The 15,716-nt window shown below is 38.7% G+C and overlaps 1 protein-coding gene across 1 annotated transcript; it reads left to right on the plus strand.

Annotated features, from left to right (window-relative positions):
- The first annotated feature begins 4,272 nt into the window (after nt 1-4,272).
- On the plus strand, nt 4,273-14,600 carry lin28ab (lin-28 homolog Ab). Its single transcript, XM_057355372.1, has 4 exons — nt 4,273-4,321; nt 4,839-5,023; nt 9,967-10,145; nt 14,378-14,600. Exons 1-4 carry the CDS (start codon nt 4,273-4,275, stop codon nt 14,598-14,600), a joined length of 636 nt encoding a protein of 211 aa, XP_057211355.1.
- Nucleotides 14,601-15,716: the final 1,116 nt, after the last annotated feature.

The raw sequence follows: 15,716 nt of genomic DNA on the forward strand, positions 1-15,716 counted from the left end.
CAACCGAGGTATGCAGCAAAGCATTTGTGAAGCCACAACACGCACAACCTTGAGGCAGATGGGCTACAACAGCAGAAGACCCCACCGGGTACCACTCATCTCCACTACAAATAGGAAAAAGAGGCTACAATTTGCACGAGCTCACCAAAATTGGACAGTTGAAGACTGGAAAAATGTTGCCTGGTCTGATGAGTCTCGATTTCTGTTGAGACATTCAAATGGTAGAGTCAGAATTTGGCGTAAACAGAATGAGAACATGGATCCATCATGCCTTGTTACCACTGTGCAGGCTGGTGGTGGTGGTGTAATGGTGTGGGGGATGTTTTCTTGGCACACTTTAGGCCCCTTAGTGCCAATTGGGCATCGTTTAAATGCCACGGCCTACCTGAGCATTGTTTCTGACCATGTCCATCCCTTTATGACCACCATGTACCCATCCTCTAATGGCTACTTCCAGCAGGATAATGCACCATGTCACAAAGCTCGAATCATTTCAAATTGGTTTCTTGAACATGACAATGAGTTCACTGTACTAGAATGGCCCCCACAGTCACCAGATCTCAACCCGATAGAACATCTTTGGGATGTGGTGGAACGGGAGCTTCGTGCCCTGGATGTGCATCCCACAAATCTCCATCAACTGCAAGATGCTATCCTATCAATATAGGCCAACATTTCTAAAGAATGCTTTCAGCACCTTGTTGAATCAATGCCACGTAGAATTAAGGCAGTTCTGAAGGCGAAAGGGGGTCAAACACCGTATTAGTATGGTGTTCCTAATAATCCTTTAGGTGAGTGTATGTGTGTGCAATAGTGGTATTGACATCAAAATTCTAAATCCGTGCTTTAATGCAGTGGTTCCCAACCTTTTTTCATTGGGGCCCCCCCACGTACATATATGACAATCGGAGCATTGTCATAAATAAATAAATTAAATAATTGAATAATAAATTAAATGAAATGGTTAAATATGAGTAATGTAAAAGATTTTAATTACATTTTTACTTGAATAATCAAATACATTTTCAGGTGGTTTTTCAGGTTGTTTCAGTCTATTTTCAGGTTTTTGTATGAACATACAGAGTATACTGAACGTTATGAAAGAACTGTTAAACATTAACATTGCTGTACTTGCATAACGAGATGTAGGCTACTGTCAATTACTGCGTATTTTTACAAGGTGTCTTTTCATTTAGCTTGGTTTCATGCTGTCGTTTACCAATTTTTCACCACAGAACACATTCTGGCCGAGACTTGTCTTGTCCTTCAATAAAACCTAAATTTATGTAGGTTTTGTCATAGCGTCTAAACTTTTTCCTTTATTTCTGACGAAGAATCACCGCCTTTACGTTTCTCTGCTATTTTTCCTTTTGATTCTTATGTGAACACGAACGTTGACGCCTGACAGAGGACGTTTCTCATGTGAGTCTCATAGCGAGAACAGCCAATGACAGTGCTTCTGGCTACCGCGAAGCCCCGTGTGAATGCCGATGGAGCCGGAAAAATTGAAATAATTATTTTATACAAGATATAACTATTTTTGACTGCATTATCTTGGCATTGTAAGCACATGATTTTTTTAAAACATACAAAAATATTTTTATTTAAAATGATTAGTGGAACATTTATGCCGCTATATTTAACCTCAAAGCATATCAGCTCCTGCGCCCCTCATGTGAACTCTGGCGACCCCCTAAGGGGGTCGTGGACCCCAGGTTGGGAACCACTGCTTTAATGTATAATTCTCACATTTATAATACTTTGGTCAGTTAATAAGAGTACTTTATGTAGTTTAATATTATTTATTTGAATGAATTATAAGAGCCGTTTCATGCCTATCCTTGAATCACTTAACTAATCAAGGTTGATGTAGGATATAGAAAGTCATTAGTAATCAGTAACTAAATACTTTTTGGAGAGAGTAATTTGTACAGTAATCTAATTACACTATTCAATATGTAATTAGTAACTAGTAATTAATTACTTTTTCAGAGTAACTTACCCATTACTGCACTCAGGGCCAGATTACATCACATTGTAACATTTCCAGTGTTATATATACAGTAATAGAAGCTGTAATATAATATAAGCTTCTTGAACTGTCTTATTTGATTGCTAAAATGAAGTTGAAAAAAGCAAAGCAACATTTTTTTGGAAAAACGAGAGTGAAAGAGCTACAGTACATGTTAATGACTGATTAAACTTAGTGTTTGCTTTATTTACGGAGTGGGCATTAAAAGATAATATTTTAAACTTCTGGCCACTTACTTTCACTTACATTTAATACTAGGCAATATTGTAATATTTCCTTTTTATAAACAGCCAAAATGCGCATGCGCAGTAAGCGCTCCGTGGTAATCGTCATGCCGCTGGTTCCGATCACATTTGACACACATGTGCACCGATGACATACATTACACACACAGAGAGTTCGGCTTGTGCTCGTCATGTTTCATAAGATAGAGCTGAATGAGTAAGATCAGCAGGTGCAGTGCTGTGGTGTGGTTTCTCTCACATGAGTCATGTATGTGTGTTTGGGAAGTTGATGAATATTTCATTGGAAAGCGGATGCGTCTTTAATTGTGTTAACCCGGATGACAATGGAGATGAGCGACACCTACAGATCCAAACCGCACTCACCAGACCAGAACCAGAACTCCTGACTCACTCACTCAAAGCTCTCTCTATAAAACTCGCCAAACTACACGACATCGTCAGTAATAACTATTCAGATTCCGTTATTAAGATGCCCCCCACGAATCAGCATCCGGATCGCTCAGGTGAGGTGAGTGTTAAAGTGGTTTTTTTTAATGCTGTTGTTATGGTTATGTATGCTTGCCAACAAGTCTCCATTAAACCATTTTTTTGTACATTTTCAATGTGCGGTTTTCTGTTTGAAAAATGACGCAATTCATATTTATCACGCAGGCGTCAGTGATCAATAAAATAGTTTTCTTGCCGCCTTATGATCTCTGCCCGACATGCATATGGGATTCATGACGTTTTTGTTAACAGATTTTTTTATTTGGTCAAGTTAACAGGCTTTTCGGGCGCAGTGTCTGGTGTTCTTTTGAAATGTGTGTGGCACGTAAGATAGCGCAAAGCATCGACAAAAGATCTGGTGAAAAACATCAACAATTACTTAAAAACATTCCACGGATTTACATTACCCTATTCATAATCCGAATGAATCAAATATTTACAAAGGCATTTATGATTTACTGTTTTAAATCTTGACTAGTAGGCCTAAATCATTTCTGTATCTTAAAAACCCTTTAAAATGGAATGATTTAATGGCAGTTGCTGTAACAGTTGTGTGATTGTTTTTATTTTTTTACAGTGTAAACCTAAAAACACTAAATTAAAAAACATCAGTCCAACCATGAATATTAAACCTTGCATTTAAATAATTTACATATTAAATTCCTATATAATTAAATGTTTGATAAATGACGTTTGATTGTTTTACGCATTAGATGTTTATGTATTTTGGGTATTTGAAAGTCATGCTGTAGTTTGCAACAAAACAAATCCAAAAACCTGCGGGTGCGTTAAAGGAAAATCTTGTACAATAGGGCGTAAAATTAATTGAACAAACGTCTTGTATGTGTCCACTAATCTTACTGATTGATCGTCTCAATATCCATCCACTGTGTGGTGTAAGCCTGCGGGGTCATCTTAAAGGTTTGAGAGGGGAGGGCACTTCCTACTCTCCAAACCTATAGAAGATCTCAATCTGTGATTGGCGCGTTGGTAAATTTCGACCCTCTCAGCCCAGAAATGTGCAATTCATCAGCTCAATGATGTAGATTTGACCAGCGGCTCGGAGGGATAGATGAGGAGGATGCAGCCACCTGTGATGCTGGAGTAAAACACTGAGCTCTCTCTTGCTGTTCGATCAATGATCTCTTGTGCTGTGTGAACCGAGAAGAGCTCGAAGACATCCTGAAGACAGCAGACATGGCTGAAGGTGAGACAGTGATCTTCTGATGGGTGGGCGGGTTGGGGGTGGTTGGCGGTCAGCAAAGAGAGGGTAGAATAAAGAAAAGGGGGTGGGATGGATCTCTCTCATTGTCTTTCAGATTTGGGGGTCTTTACAAAGGCTCTTCCCAGAAGCTCTGTAATTTTCACGTCGTTACTGCTAAAATGTCCCTTAAATCGTTTGTTTGTTCGTCGGCAAAGTTGCTTGGTTTGTGTTAGCTAAAGTTTTGACATGTGTGAGAAAATCTGCGTCTTTCTGAGTAGGCTGTTTGGGATTAATTTTTCACACTAATGGTTGAGATGGGAGAGATGGGCTCCGTTTACGAGCAATATTACACAGGTGAGCTGTTGCACATTTCCGCTTCAATTACTTTATTAAACAAACGTGTAATAATTTAACTTAAAGAAGCTGGATAAAACTCCTTTAATATGAGGAGAGTTTCAACCGTTACGTATTCAACTTATTTGTAGTCATGTAAATTCGTTATTTCTAAAACCTCATGAAAAAACACAGAATGCGTTTTGACTTTTGCTATCTTCTAAAATAGTAAATCGAAGAAATAAAATCATTTATTAGCTATACGTTTAATGCGGTGCTGTTTTTTAGACATTACTTTATGTGTTTTTATAAGTCGAAACAAACATTGTATTGTATTGTATTGTATTGTATTGTATGTAATTTTGGTTGGTGTAAATGAAGCGCTCATTTGTATAGGACAGACTTTGTAACGCGACCCTTTGCGCATCTTCTCACTTTATCTGATGAATTCACTTCATGTCGGGTTTTTTTCGATGCCCAGATGTTGGTTGATGTGAGGTTATGCGACTGGATGTCTGGTTTGTGTACTTTTCTAAAGGGAGCTGTGTAAAAGCAGAGGAAGAGGAAGCGGCGAGCGCGAGCTCAGACTCGGACCCGGACTCGTCTCACGGCACTGGGGTCTGTAAATGGTTTAATGTGCGGATGGGTTTCGGCTTTCTTTCCATGAGCCACCGGGAGGGCGTCTGTCTGGACTCACCCGGCGTGGATGTGTTCGTCCATCAGGTGAGAGCAAAGAAACCCTGCTGCTTTCGCTCCACATATCTCTCAGCATAACTTTCTAAGAGGACTTTTGCTCTTTATGAAGCTGTGACGCAGGCCTAGTGTTCGGCGTCTGTGCGTGAACATTAGAGGATGCTTTCTAGACCCGTTTTACTGTAGGCCTATGGCATTCTTAACCATATAAGATGTTGTCAATAAAACTTAATTGCTGTTTGACTGTAGATTTTTCAGATCACCACGAGATAAAATATATCATAATAATGTAGCTAAAGTTATCTTAAACCGTCAGCCTGTACAGCAGATCTACAGATATCTTGCTGCTTATTTTTTATTCACATCTCTGAGCATTTCAAATAGAAAAAAATATTCAACACCCAGAGTTCTGTGAAATTAGAATGTATTTTTTATATGTAAGAATTGAGGACAATCGATTTTATAGGCCGTTTCAGCGGCAACAGCATAAACAAACATTTGTCCAAACTTAACTTAAGTCCGTGTGGCGTGAACCGGAAGTTGCGATCGTTTTACTTTCGTATTTTGACGCATTTCCGAGTGAAATAGAATTTCTAATGAGAAAAATAGTGGGCGTGGCTTTCGTCTTTCTCTGCGATTTGATTGGATGTATAAAAACAGCCGTTGCATTTTGAAATGGAACTGGCAGCAGACTGACATTTGAAGGGGAGGAGTTAACGGATGCTCCGCCCAAGCCGTCTAACATACGTCATTTAAGATGGTTGGTCATTTCAGGGCGGAAGTGCATTTTCAGATTTTAACTAAAGATTATGAGGGCACACAAATAAAAAAAAGAATTACCCACATTGATAAAACTATTTACAATAAACGCTGCAATATTTCATGAAAAAATAGGCATTGTCAAGTCAACTTTATTTATATAGCCTAGCGCTTTTTACAATTTTCATTGTACCAAAGCAGCTGTACATGAAACGTTTAACTTTAATGTTTTACTTAGTCAATATAAGTTAAAAAAAATTTAAATTTCACTGGGACTTTAAGGTCGACCTCCGCAAATCATAAATAACTGAGTAAACTATTTTTCAACTCAATTTGAGTAGTTTAATTGGATTTGATACAATGAATATACAAAAATATTACTATACATTTTATAAAAAATAAATAGTTTTAGTAGTAGTCACTAGTCAGAGCGATAACCAAATACAGACCGGAAGTTAACTTGGGGCCAGGCGAATGAGTCCAATGAAACCGTAAGTGTCTATAACCACCACTGATGATATTTAGAACAGTGTTTGATCATTATGGGCTTTTCATTATTTATTTTTTATTTCAACTTGCTTTAATATTTCCAATAAAGTCTTCTGAATGCAACTCAATCAGCGTTCATTCACAAACCGATTGCTACAGAACATCATGATTCATGTCTGTAAACAGTGGAAAGCTTCTCACCTTGAGTTGAATGATCTGCTGATTGTGAAAACCTCACCAGAGATTAGAGCATCTCATGGGCTATGAAACCATGCACACAGTGTCAAGTGATGTCGCTCTCTCTCTGTGCAAGTAAGAGATCTTTGAGTTCTCTTCAGAATATCTGAAAGGGCTTACGACACATCACCTTTAAGTCTCATTGATGTAAAAACTAAAAGTATCAGAGTAACATGGCATCATGAATCTCTTCATAGAGACCCTGTGTTATTGTGAACAGCGATTCATGCTGGCAAACAAATGTTGATGGATTGCACCAATCCTTTTAGAGCAACAGAGCACTGCATGTTTTTGACTATGGTTGTCATAAGTCCATTCTTGGGTTATGTGGGTTTTGATAACCAGAAAACAGCCCAAACCTTCCTATGTGTTCTTGTAGAAGGTATTTAGGCTCTGAGTAGGCTACTGCAGGACTGAGCAGGTTAAAGAGACGGCTGCTGTCATTATCTAACCCGAGGAATGATGTTTGTGAGTGGCAATGATCAAGGAAAAGATGAGGAGATATTTTATAATCAACATGAAAGCTCGAGTCGAATGATGTTTATGCTGCACCCCGTTGCCTCAATCAAGCAATTTCTCGGGGGCGACATCTAGCCTCTCACCTTTCCAGAACCACCCGAAACATGAGCGTATCATAGTATATGAGGTTTATGGTCTTATGGTTCATTGTTTTACTGTTTGTTTGTGTATGGAGAAGTTGTAATGGAGAGCAGAGGAGGGAGGATTGGGGGATGGGGGGGCACAATGGTAGGCATGACTGAGGCGGTGGGGGTTGTTAGCTGAACTCATTCATAAAAAAGGCTCTGTAGTAAAAGAGGGTGGGTAAGTGGTGCAGGACATTAAAGGATTGAGTCGGGGATGGTTTCAGGAAGCCTTGACGGGGGGCAGGGGGACTGATTCCTTTGGCAGTGAGTCACCCCCCTCTGTGAGATGGGTGTCAGGGTTAAGCTAGACGTCTTGTGAGAGTTTCATTGCACAGGGTCACTTCAGGCCTCCCACCCTGTACAAACACTCAAACGCACGATAGCTCTGTCCAGCTAATGCTGTGGTGATAAATGAGCTCATGAAATAATGCACAAGCTCAGTGGTTGGAGCATGGCGCTAGCAACGCCAAGGTCATGGGTTCGATTAGAAACAAATGGATAGTATAATGCAATGTAAGTCACTTTGTATAAAAGCGTCTGCCAAATGCGTAAATGTAAGTGTACAACAACACAGAAACACGCTCAACACGTTACTTTGAGTCTGGGCTGTAGTGAGCCCCTTACGAAAATTTACCATGGTTTTACTACAGTTAAAACCAAAAAAACATTGTTACTGTAGTAAAACCATGGTTTTGCCCTAAGTAATCAATGCACCAAAAAAAACATGGTTACTACACTTGTGCCACCAAAAAACTATGGTTAATTTTCGTAAGGGGCACTTTTCCACCATCGCGCCGAATCGTTCTCGTTGCTTAATTGTTCCACTCCGTGCCAATCCATGCCAGCCGGTACGTAAATGGTTTCATTTTCCACCGCAGGGCTGATAACGGAAATGTTTAGAATGCAAACGCGTCACGCGCTGCCTCGGTAACACAAGAGACTGAGCTATAACGGCTCTGCGCGCAGAACCGTGCTGAAAATTCCGAGACGAGAACAGTTTGTAATCGTGTCGTGTCGAACCAGGCTCACGTGGAAACATAACTGTAACCGTTTCAGGCTGTGCTTGGAACGATTCGGCGCGATGGTGGAAAAGCGCTATTGTCTGTTCAAAGAAACACACTTGAACATTGAGGATGGATAGGAGAAATGATAGGAGAAATGCAAGGAGAAATGTTCCACTTCTGAAACTTTTATCTGCATGATTGAATTTCCCGTTTCACAAAATGGGAAACAAAATGTAATGCGTAAATAAAGAATAAACAAATGTCATCAAGCCACACCGCTACTTTTCAATACCTGGCAAATGTACTCAATTTGAGATGACTGAAGCACTACTTGACTTGGTTATGTTAGTATTTTCTCCTCGGTGTTGCCAGATGTCATGCATCTTACAGAGCGGTCGCAGGTCTTAAAATATTAAGCAACTTTCAGTGATCCTCTTTAAGAATGTGTGGAATGTACTCTGGGGTTTAATGTGTAAAAGACAGAGGAAAACATTGACCTGAGGCATGACCTGGTCAAAAGATAAGCAACGCTGATTTTAAAGAATCAGACTAGTGGCATCTAAGATGATGATGATGATGATGATGTTTCTCTGAACAGCATGACTGAAGTCCACATGATGCCGTCATCTCACACATACATCACCATGCCCGAGCTTTGGTATCTTTAAGTGTCAGATCAAGACTAGAAACAGACGGTTGTTTTTAAAGGTAGATCCCTCCTTGAACCCCATTTTTACGTGCATGTAGAGCAACTATCTCAGGAATGCAAGCTTCCCCCACCTTCCCGCAACAAACCCTCGGCACCGATGGTCAGGGGGAGACTTAACCAGATGGGGGGAGCTCGTTTTAATGGCTCACTTTAATGGTGTCAACGTCTTCTCTAAAACAATGACATGTAGGTGCAAATCTTCAGTAGTGAAGAGACCAAAGAAGAAAATCATTTAGTATTTGAGGGTGATGGTTGTGATGGATTTAGCGCTGAAATGGCGATCTCGGAGAATGCACAGAGCAGAGAGTTCCTTCACCTCACAAAATAATTACGTCCGCATCTTTGTCTGTGTTTTGTAAATGTATAAATCCAGAGGAAAAAATGTTTCCAGAGGAAATATTATTGCTCCGAGACTTCTCTTTCAAAGCTCAGTTCTCCATTGTGTTTCACATATCAACTTGGTCTCAGATGTTTCTCTTAAAACGTCTTAAAGAAAAAAAGAGAAGTGTGAGGGTGTAATTGTTGAAACACATGAGGAGTCTGGAGGTGGAAAATGAATGTAGATTGTAGAGGTAAAATAATCTGAGAAATGTTTGCGTTCACATTGAGATCTTCAATAATATTAACTTTTGATTGCGGACTTGACAAATCTGAGCTCAGTTTGACATGTGTTGACATCTCTTCTAAAAATGGAGACATTGGAGACATTTCCGGCTCTTGGGGGGCGAGATCTGTTTGCTTATAAGCATTCTTCCAAATATCTCTCTCTGTGTTTATCAGAACAAAGAAATGCATACAGATTTGGAACAACTTGAAGGTGAGTAAATGATGACAGAATTTTCATTTTTGGGAGCAGTATCCCTTTAATGTCTAGAGAAATAGCAGAGATTTTTAAAATTTCTTATTTGTCATTTTTCTTTCTATTCATGAGCATGCATGTGTGGGCCAGAGATGTCACAGCAATTGCACACAATAATGAAGGCTGTTGTATTTTGCCATTTCCTACATGTCATTGAAATGCGCCCAGTTACAGATTTGATGCATTGATTTGGAATAAACAAGTAGTACGTGACATTCAGTGAATATTATGCAAAGCAGTCGGTGTGTGATGCTGTCTGTCTGTGTTTACAGAGCAAGCTTCATATGGAGGGCTTCCGCAGTCTGAAGGAAGGAGAGGAGGTGGAGTTCACCTTCAAAAGGTCTTCTAAGGGTCTGGAGTCTCTGTGGGTGACGGGGCCCGGCGGGGCACCATGTGTGGGCAGCGAGAAGAAACCCAAAGGTGCCCAAAAGCGCCGTTCAAAAGGAGACCGGTGGGTGTCATTCATTTAGTTTGTTCATGTGCTGTATGATGACATGTAAAACTGTGTTTTTTATCAGTCTAGGTCTAAAGCTTGAAATGTTCAGGCATCCATGTTCAGAAATGATCAGATATACACTCGCAGTTAGCTACACATTGAATTCAGTGTTCATGTGTCAAGTTGCATTTCTGACACACAGTAGACAAATCAAATGAGGAATAATTCAGACAAGTTACAGACAAAAACCACAACCATTTATCTGAAGCCCTAAAATGAATGTGTTAATCAATTCATCTGATTTGCTTTTGACTCTTTCTGCACTGGAAAAGAACCCCGTAATTTTAATGTTTAAAAATATACGATTTTTAACGTATTACGTAAATGCAATAACACCGAGTTAAAATGTAAACTCTTTGTTGATTTACACCGAGATGAGAAACTTTGGCTTACCTTGAGTTAAGCGCGTGCACCATGACTATAAAAAGGCATAATCAATGGAGCTCAGATAGTACGATTCACCATGGCAACGGCACCAAAAAAGCAACATGGCTGCAGAAAGCGTTTGAGAGCGAGGCACATACAGTATTCATCACAGCTCTGCATACAGCGGATTTAGTAATGTGCTGAAAATGATTTGTTTAAATTCATGAATAGATAAATATACCAATAAACAAGTCAATTTAAGCAGCAAATGAATTAAAGCTACACTATAGAACTTTTGCTCACAGGTTCCCCCATGTGGTTGATAGGAGCATTTGTTTATTTCCAGTGGCGTATATAATGTTGCTGTATAAGACTCTTGTATCAAAGTCAGACTGATCGCTGGTTCAAATCCTGCTCGGAGCAGATTTGGGTATGCTGCACGTCTAAATCGATTGTTTATTACTTTTATCTATTCCTTTCTGCATCTATATCTGTATTTATTAATTAATTTATTCACGCACTTTATTTATACACTGTATTAAGTCACTTCTCATCCTCCATAGAAAACTACCATTTGTGAGAAAATGATAGGGAAAGAATAGCTCCCGATGTAATACACGGCCACGATGGCTGATGTTAATGATGTAAGGATGGATGAGATGTTTTGATATATCTAAATTCGCTGTGACGAAAAATGGTACAGTTTTAATAAAAATGCTCAGGGAAATTCCACTCTGCTCCTAATTTCCAATCCTGAAATCAAAGTTCATCCCTATGAATGAATGCAGCCTCTTCACATACAGGATCCTCTATAAAAGCACATATGACATTTTAGTCACTGAGATGGTCTCTGTGTGATCAAAATGTGTGCCATGAATGACTGTATTGAATGAGGTATACCACTTGCGCTTTAAAAAGAAACTCTGGGTTTACCTCCCGACCAGGTTAGGTTCACAGAGTAAGTTACTATGGTAACTGACTCTGAATATAAGTTGCATCTTTTTTAGAAACGGGCTTCGCTTGCCTCGCTTTCTCGGTCTTGACACACCTCGCATTCTGAAACGGAAAACCCAGAGTTTCCCTCATTTCAGGGTTAATAAACTCAGTTTCACTAAACCTCCTTTTTTACAGTGTAAAAGCTGCCGGAAAATGACACTTTTAGTACAGGATTTTGTGTTAAGCAAGCAAGTAAAATGTAACAGTGGATTTAAATCAGAATTTTTAAACGCGTGTTTTCACTGGAATGGAGAGCGGGCTTCTCACAGGGTGAAGATGTATCAGTCTAATTGCGCTTTAAAAGTTTATTCAATTTCAACAAATGCACAAATTCAAATTCATCAATATCAGTTCTGAATCGAACAAAAACAGCACTGGTGTATACAGAAATGAAATGATCAAACGAATCAAATGTTTAACTTAGTCTTTTCCTTAAAGATGAAAGATTTGAAGGTGCTGGTGTGTCTGTCTTTAGTGTATATCTTCACCCTCAGCTTTATATGCCCAGATGTACTTAATGTGTTAAAGTGTTTAAGATCTAGTGCTTTTCGATTGCATCGACACAGTATCTCAGGTTTGGCCAAAGCAAAAACATATTCCTCCCTCCTCCACCCTGTGTGATGGTGACTTGACCTGCTGGATCAATAGGTTGTTTAAAATCTCATAGCTCAGAATTTAGGCACACACACCCCCACTGCAGGACCGCAGGTTATTGATAAGACACCTTCCTCCCACAATACACAGCTGTATATCATCACGATCCACCCGCTTTCGCGACGGTCCAATAGATTGCAGTCCTAAAGATGAACAAAAAATGATGAGAGATCCTGTCGTTCAGTCGGTAGAGCAGCGAGTTGGCGACTCACGGGCCACGGGTTCCAACATGAGCACAGTCAAATGCATAAATGCAAATGATGGTTGTTGCGATAGCAGTGGCCATGTCACGTAATCGGGAAGCTCACAAAAAACATACAATTTCTCCTGTTGGCCATCACTGATATTCCGCCCAGATCAGATCCTGTCCATTTAATTAATAACAGATGTAGATGCCTGAGAAAGGTCAGGGGTCACCACTGCCATGGCAACCCTGAGGTGTGATGTATGCGAGCTGGATGGGGGTGGGCAAGAGGAGAGCAGGGATCAAAGGTCAAAGGTCAGGCTGCATATTGAAACAAAGAGCCAAAGAGATGCCCCGCCTCCTCGAGACCACGCCTCCTTCCTCTACAAAATCAACAATGCCCCCTAAATTCTACGCTAATACTGCAATCTGTAACATTTTTGGTTGAAAATGAACCAAAAGCAAATGCAGAAAATCATCAAAAAGGACTGTGTCCTGACCCCAAATAACAACAGTAAGCTTAAAAAAATTACGTATAATTTGAGCTGTCAGGTATGGTTTTATGGTAAATGTCAGTTGGACATCGTAACGACATAAAGCTAAAGGTGGGGGGACAAAAGTTATGGATTGCAGCTTTGAATAGTTCCCTCAAAATTGAAATTGGTGGTCATGGTACTCACCTCATGTCATTTAAACGAAACATCTTCATGGTCCAAGTCATGCAGTTGTGTGAGAAACAGAACAAAGGCCAAATGTTTATTTCACCTTAATGTCGCTTGTCATTGGCCAGACAGTACACACACAAAAATGTCAAATCAAATGTCAAAGATCTTTTATTATAATTGGACCCTACTAACTGAATGAACTTTTTAAAAGTCAAATTCAAATGCATCAATCCAAAAACAATACACCAATTTGCACTGAATAAATAAATGTTCCACCGTTTCAACATCAATTTTACATATTCGACAAACATTAGAGCCTCCAACCTTAAATTTTAATCTTAAAAATTCTCTTGCCGGATATACATATATGATTCAAAATTTTGAAGTGAACCTCTTTACATCTAGGGGTAACAGGAAAATAAAGAAAATTACACCTAATCTCTCGTATTGTTCTTTTTTTCAAAAATGCATTAATCTATAATTCCTCTTTACAGGACCTGGGAAGCATATTTGTGTCAAACACTTTCGTAATATTTTGTTATTTAAATTTAAAATCTTCAGTCATAAGGTCACATATTTTAGGAGTGTTTTAAATGTTCTTTGATTAAATTAATCATTGGAATGGGAATTTTCTTAATCATTTTACTAGAAGTAGTTAAAGAGCATTGTAACTTATATGTCTCACAAAAATTATTGTGACTCAAAATATTACCAAAACTATCTAAAACATGTTTGACTGACCATATATCTTTTTGCCACCATTCATCAATAAACAAAGAAGTACTATTCACCGTTATACATCTGTTATTCCAAATCGACATATTATGAGGGCTAAAGTTATGAATAACAACTTCCAGTATAATAATACTTGCTGGTGAAATGCAGACACTTTGACAGGTAATTTTGAAATTTCAAAGTCACATTGTAATAGAAACTTTATACCCCCAATTTTTTAAAATAAAGACGTAGAAATTTTACACCAGTACAGGATTCATTATTAATAAATGATTGCAGCCATTTGAGTTTGATTACTCCATTCATAACATAAAAGTCAATTGCTTTAAAGCCTCCTTCTTCGTAATCCTTATCATGTTTACGTATGTAATGACTTTTCCCTTTCCGTACAAAATCAAAGTTTATTTTATTTATGTATATTATTTTCCGAGATTGCTAACGAAAAACAAGGATAATTGAATCTAGAAAGAAAAAGGGCCTATTAGTCTTCACCTGTTTTTGAAATTAGACAACCATTACAAAGAGGTGACTGTCCTCTAGTGGTCATCTATGCCAATAACATCTTTGTTTCCCTGCATCATTTCCAGATGTTTCAACTGTGGAGGACCGAACCATCACGCCAAAGAATGTCAGCTACCACCTCAGCCAAAAAAGTGCCATTTCTGCCAAAGCATCTCTCACATGGTGGCCAACTGTCCAATCAAAGCACAGCAGTTGTCACCAGTTTCTCAGGGAAAATCGACTACCTCCACCGTAGAGGAGGAGGAGGACATGAGCCACACCCCCTTTCCTCCGGAGAGCTGTGATTAGATGATGGGCGGGGACTGGATACTGTCAGGGAAACATCAGCAACTTCCATTGGAGGGCTGCTGTAGAAAATAACTCAGGTCTCTATGTTTGAATGTCGCCTCATGTAGTACAATTCAAATGTGTTTTGAGAAAATGTTTTTAAAATGATATCTTATTCTATTATTATTATTATTATCATCCCTTTTCCGTGGCCGTAATCCATGATAAAATGGTTTTCTCAGTCACAGTTTGATCTTTCCAATAATAATAATAATAATAATGTATTATTGTATGCAGGGAAGTTGTGGCGTGGCAATGCAATGATTCTTTAAGCAAATAATTATTGTTCTTTGACTTGGAGATCTTCATGTTTTTGTCGGGTATTGTGAGTTTTTTTTTTGGTATTGTGCCTTAACGTGCACATGAGTTTTTTTTTTATTGGCGTTCTATTATTTTCTGCCTTACCTAGCGAAGTGTCTTAGATGTGTACTGAAACAATCAAACACACGTTTACAAATTGCAATAATCCTGGCTTTTATATGTTTAAAATGCATTTATTTTCTTACTTCCCGACGATAGAATCTGTATTGTCGTAGACCAGTATAGTTGAAAATCAAACCCATTTTTCTGTTTTCGAAAGGTTTTGTTTTTGGGCCAAGTGAATGTTAAATGATTGTGATTGTATCACACCTCTGCCTTTAGCATCATCAGTCAGAGTCAGTGAGTTTAAAGTCTGAACTGAACTGTCACATGCTGTTTGATTGTCATTGAAAAGGAAAAATCTGAGAAATTCTTGAAAACCTCCCGAAGGAATCTATCAAACAACAGCACGTTTTTTTATGATCATATTTTTCTTTGTCAAACCAGAGTCTTTTTTTAATTTTCTTATATAAAAGTTTTATGGGACTTAAATGATGTGGCAAGTTTCTCAAAGCTTACTCCAGTTCCAGAGATGTTGAGTGACTTCACTTCACTACTTCATTGTAAATAACTACTATAATCATTGTAAACCACTGTTATTTATTCACGAAGGTTCCTAAATTCAAATCCGAAAACTCATTTTCATTTTTTATGAATTGACCATTTACCAGGGAGGATAAGAGCAGATTTTCAGTGTTTAACCAGTAATAATGATAA

The sequence above is a fragment of the Triplophysa rosa genome, linkage group LG16, assembly GCF_024868665.1.
Source record: "Triplophysa rosa linkage group LG16, Trosa_1v2, whole genome shotgun sequence".
NCBI classification, from domain to species: domain Eukaryota; kingdom Metazoa; phylum Chordata; class Actinopteri; order Cypriniformes; family Nemacheilidae; genus Triplophysa; species Triplophysa rosa.

Bases quoted from the DNA above. Each gene is read 5' to 3' on its own strand.
- lin28ab (XM_057355372.1), top strand. From the start codon at position 4,273: ATGGTTGAGATGGGAGAGATGGGCTCCGTTTACGAGCAATATTACACA. The intron at 4,322-4,838 runs GTGAGCTGTTGC...ACTTTTCTAAAG, and splicing joins TTACGAGCAATATTACACAG to GGAGCTGTGTAAAAGCAGAG. The intron at 5,024-9,966 runs GTGAGAGCAAAG...CTGTGTTTACAG, and splicing joins TGGATGTGTTCGTCCATCAG to AGCAAGCTTCATATGGAGGG.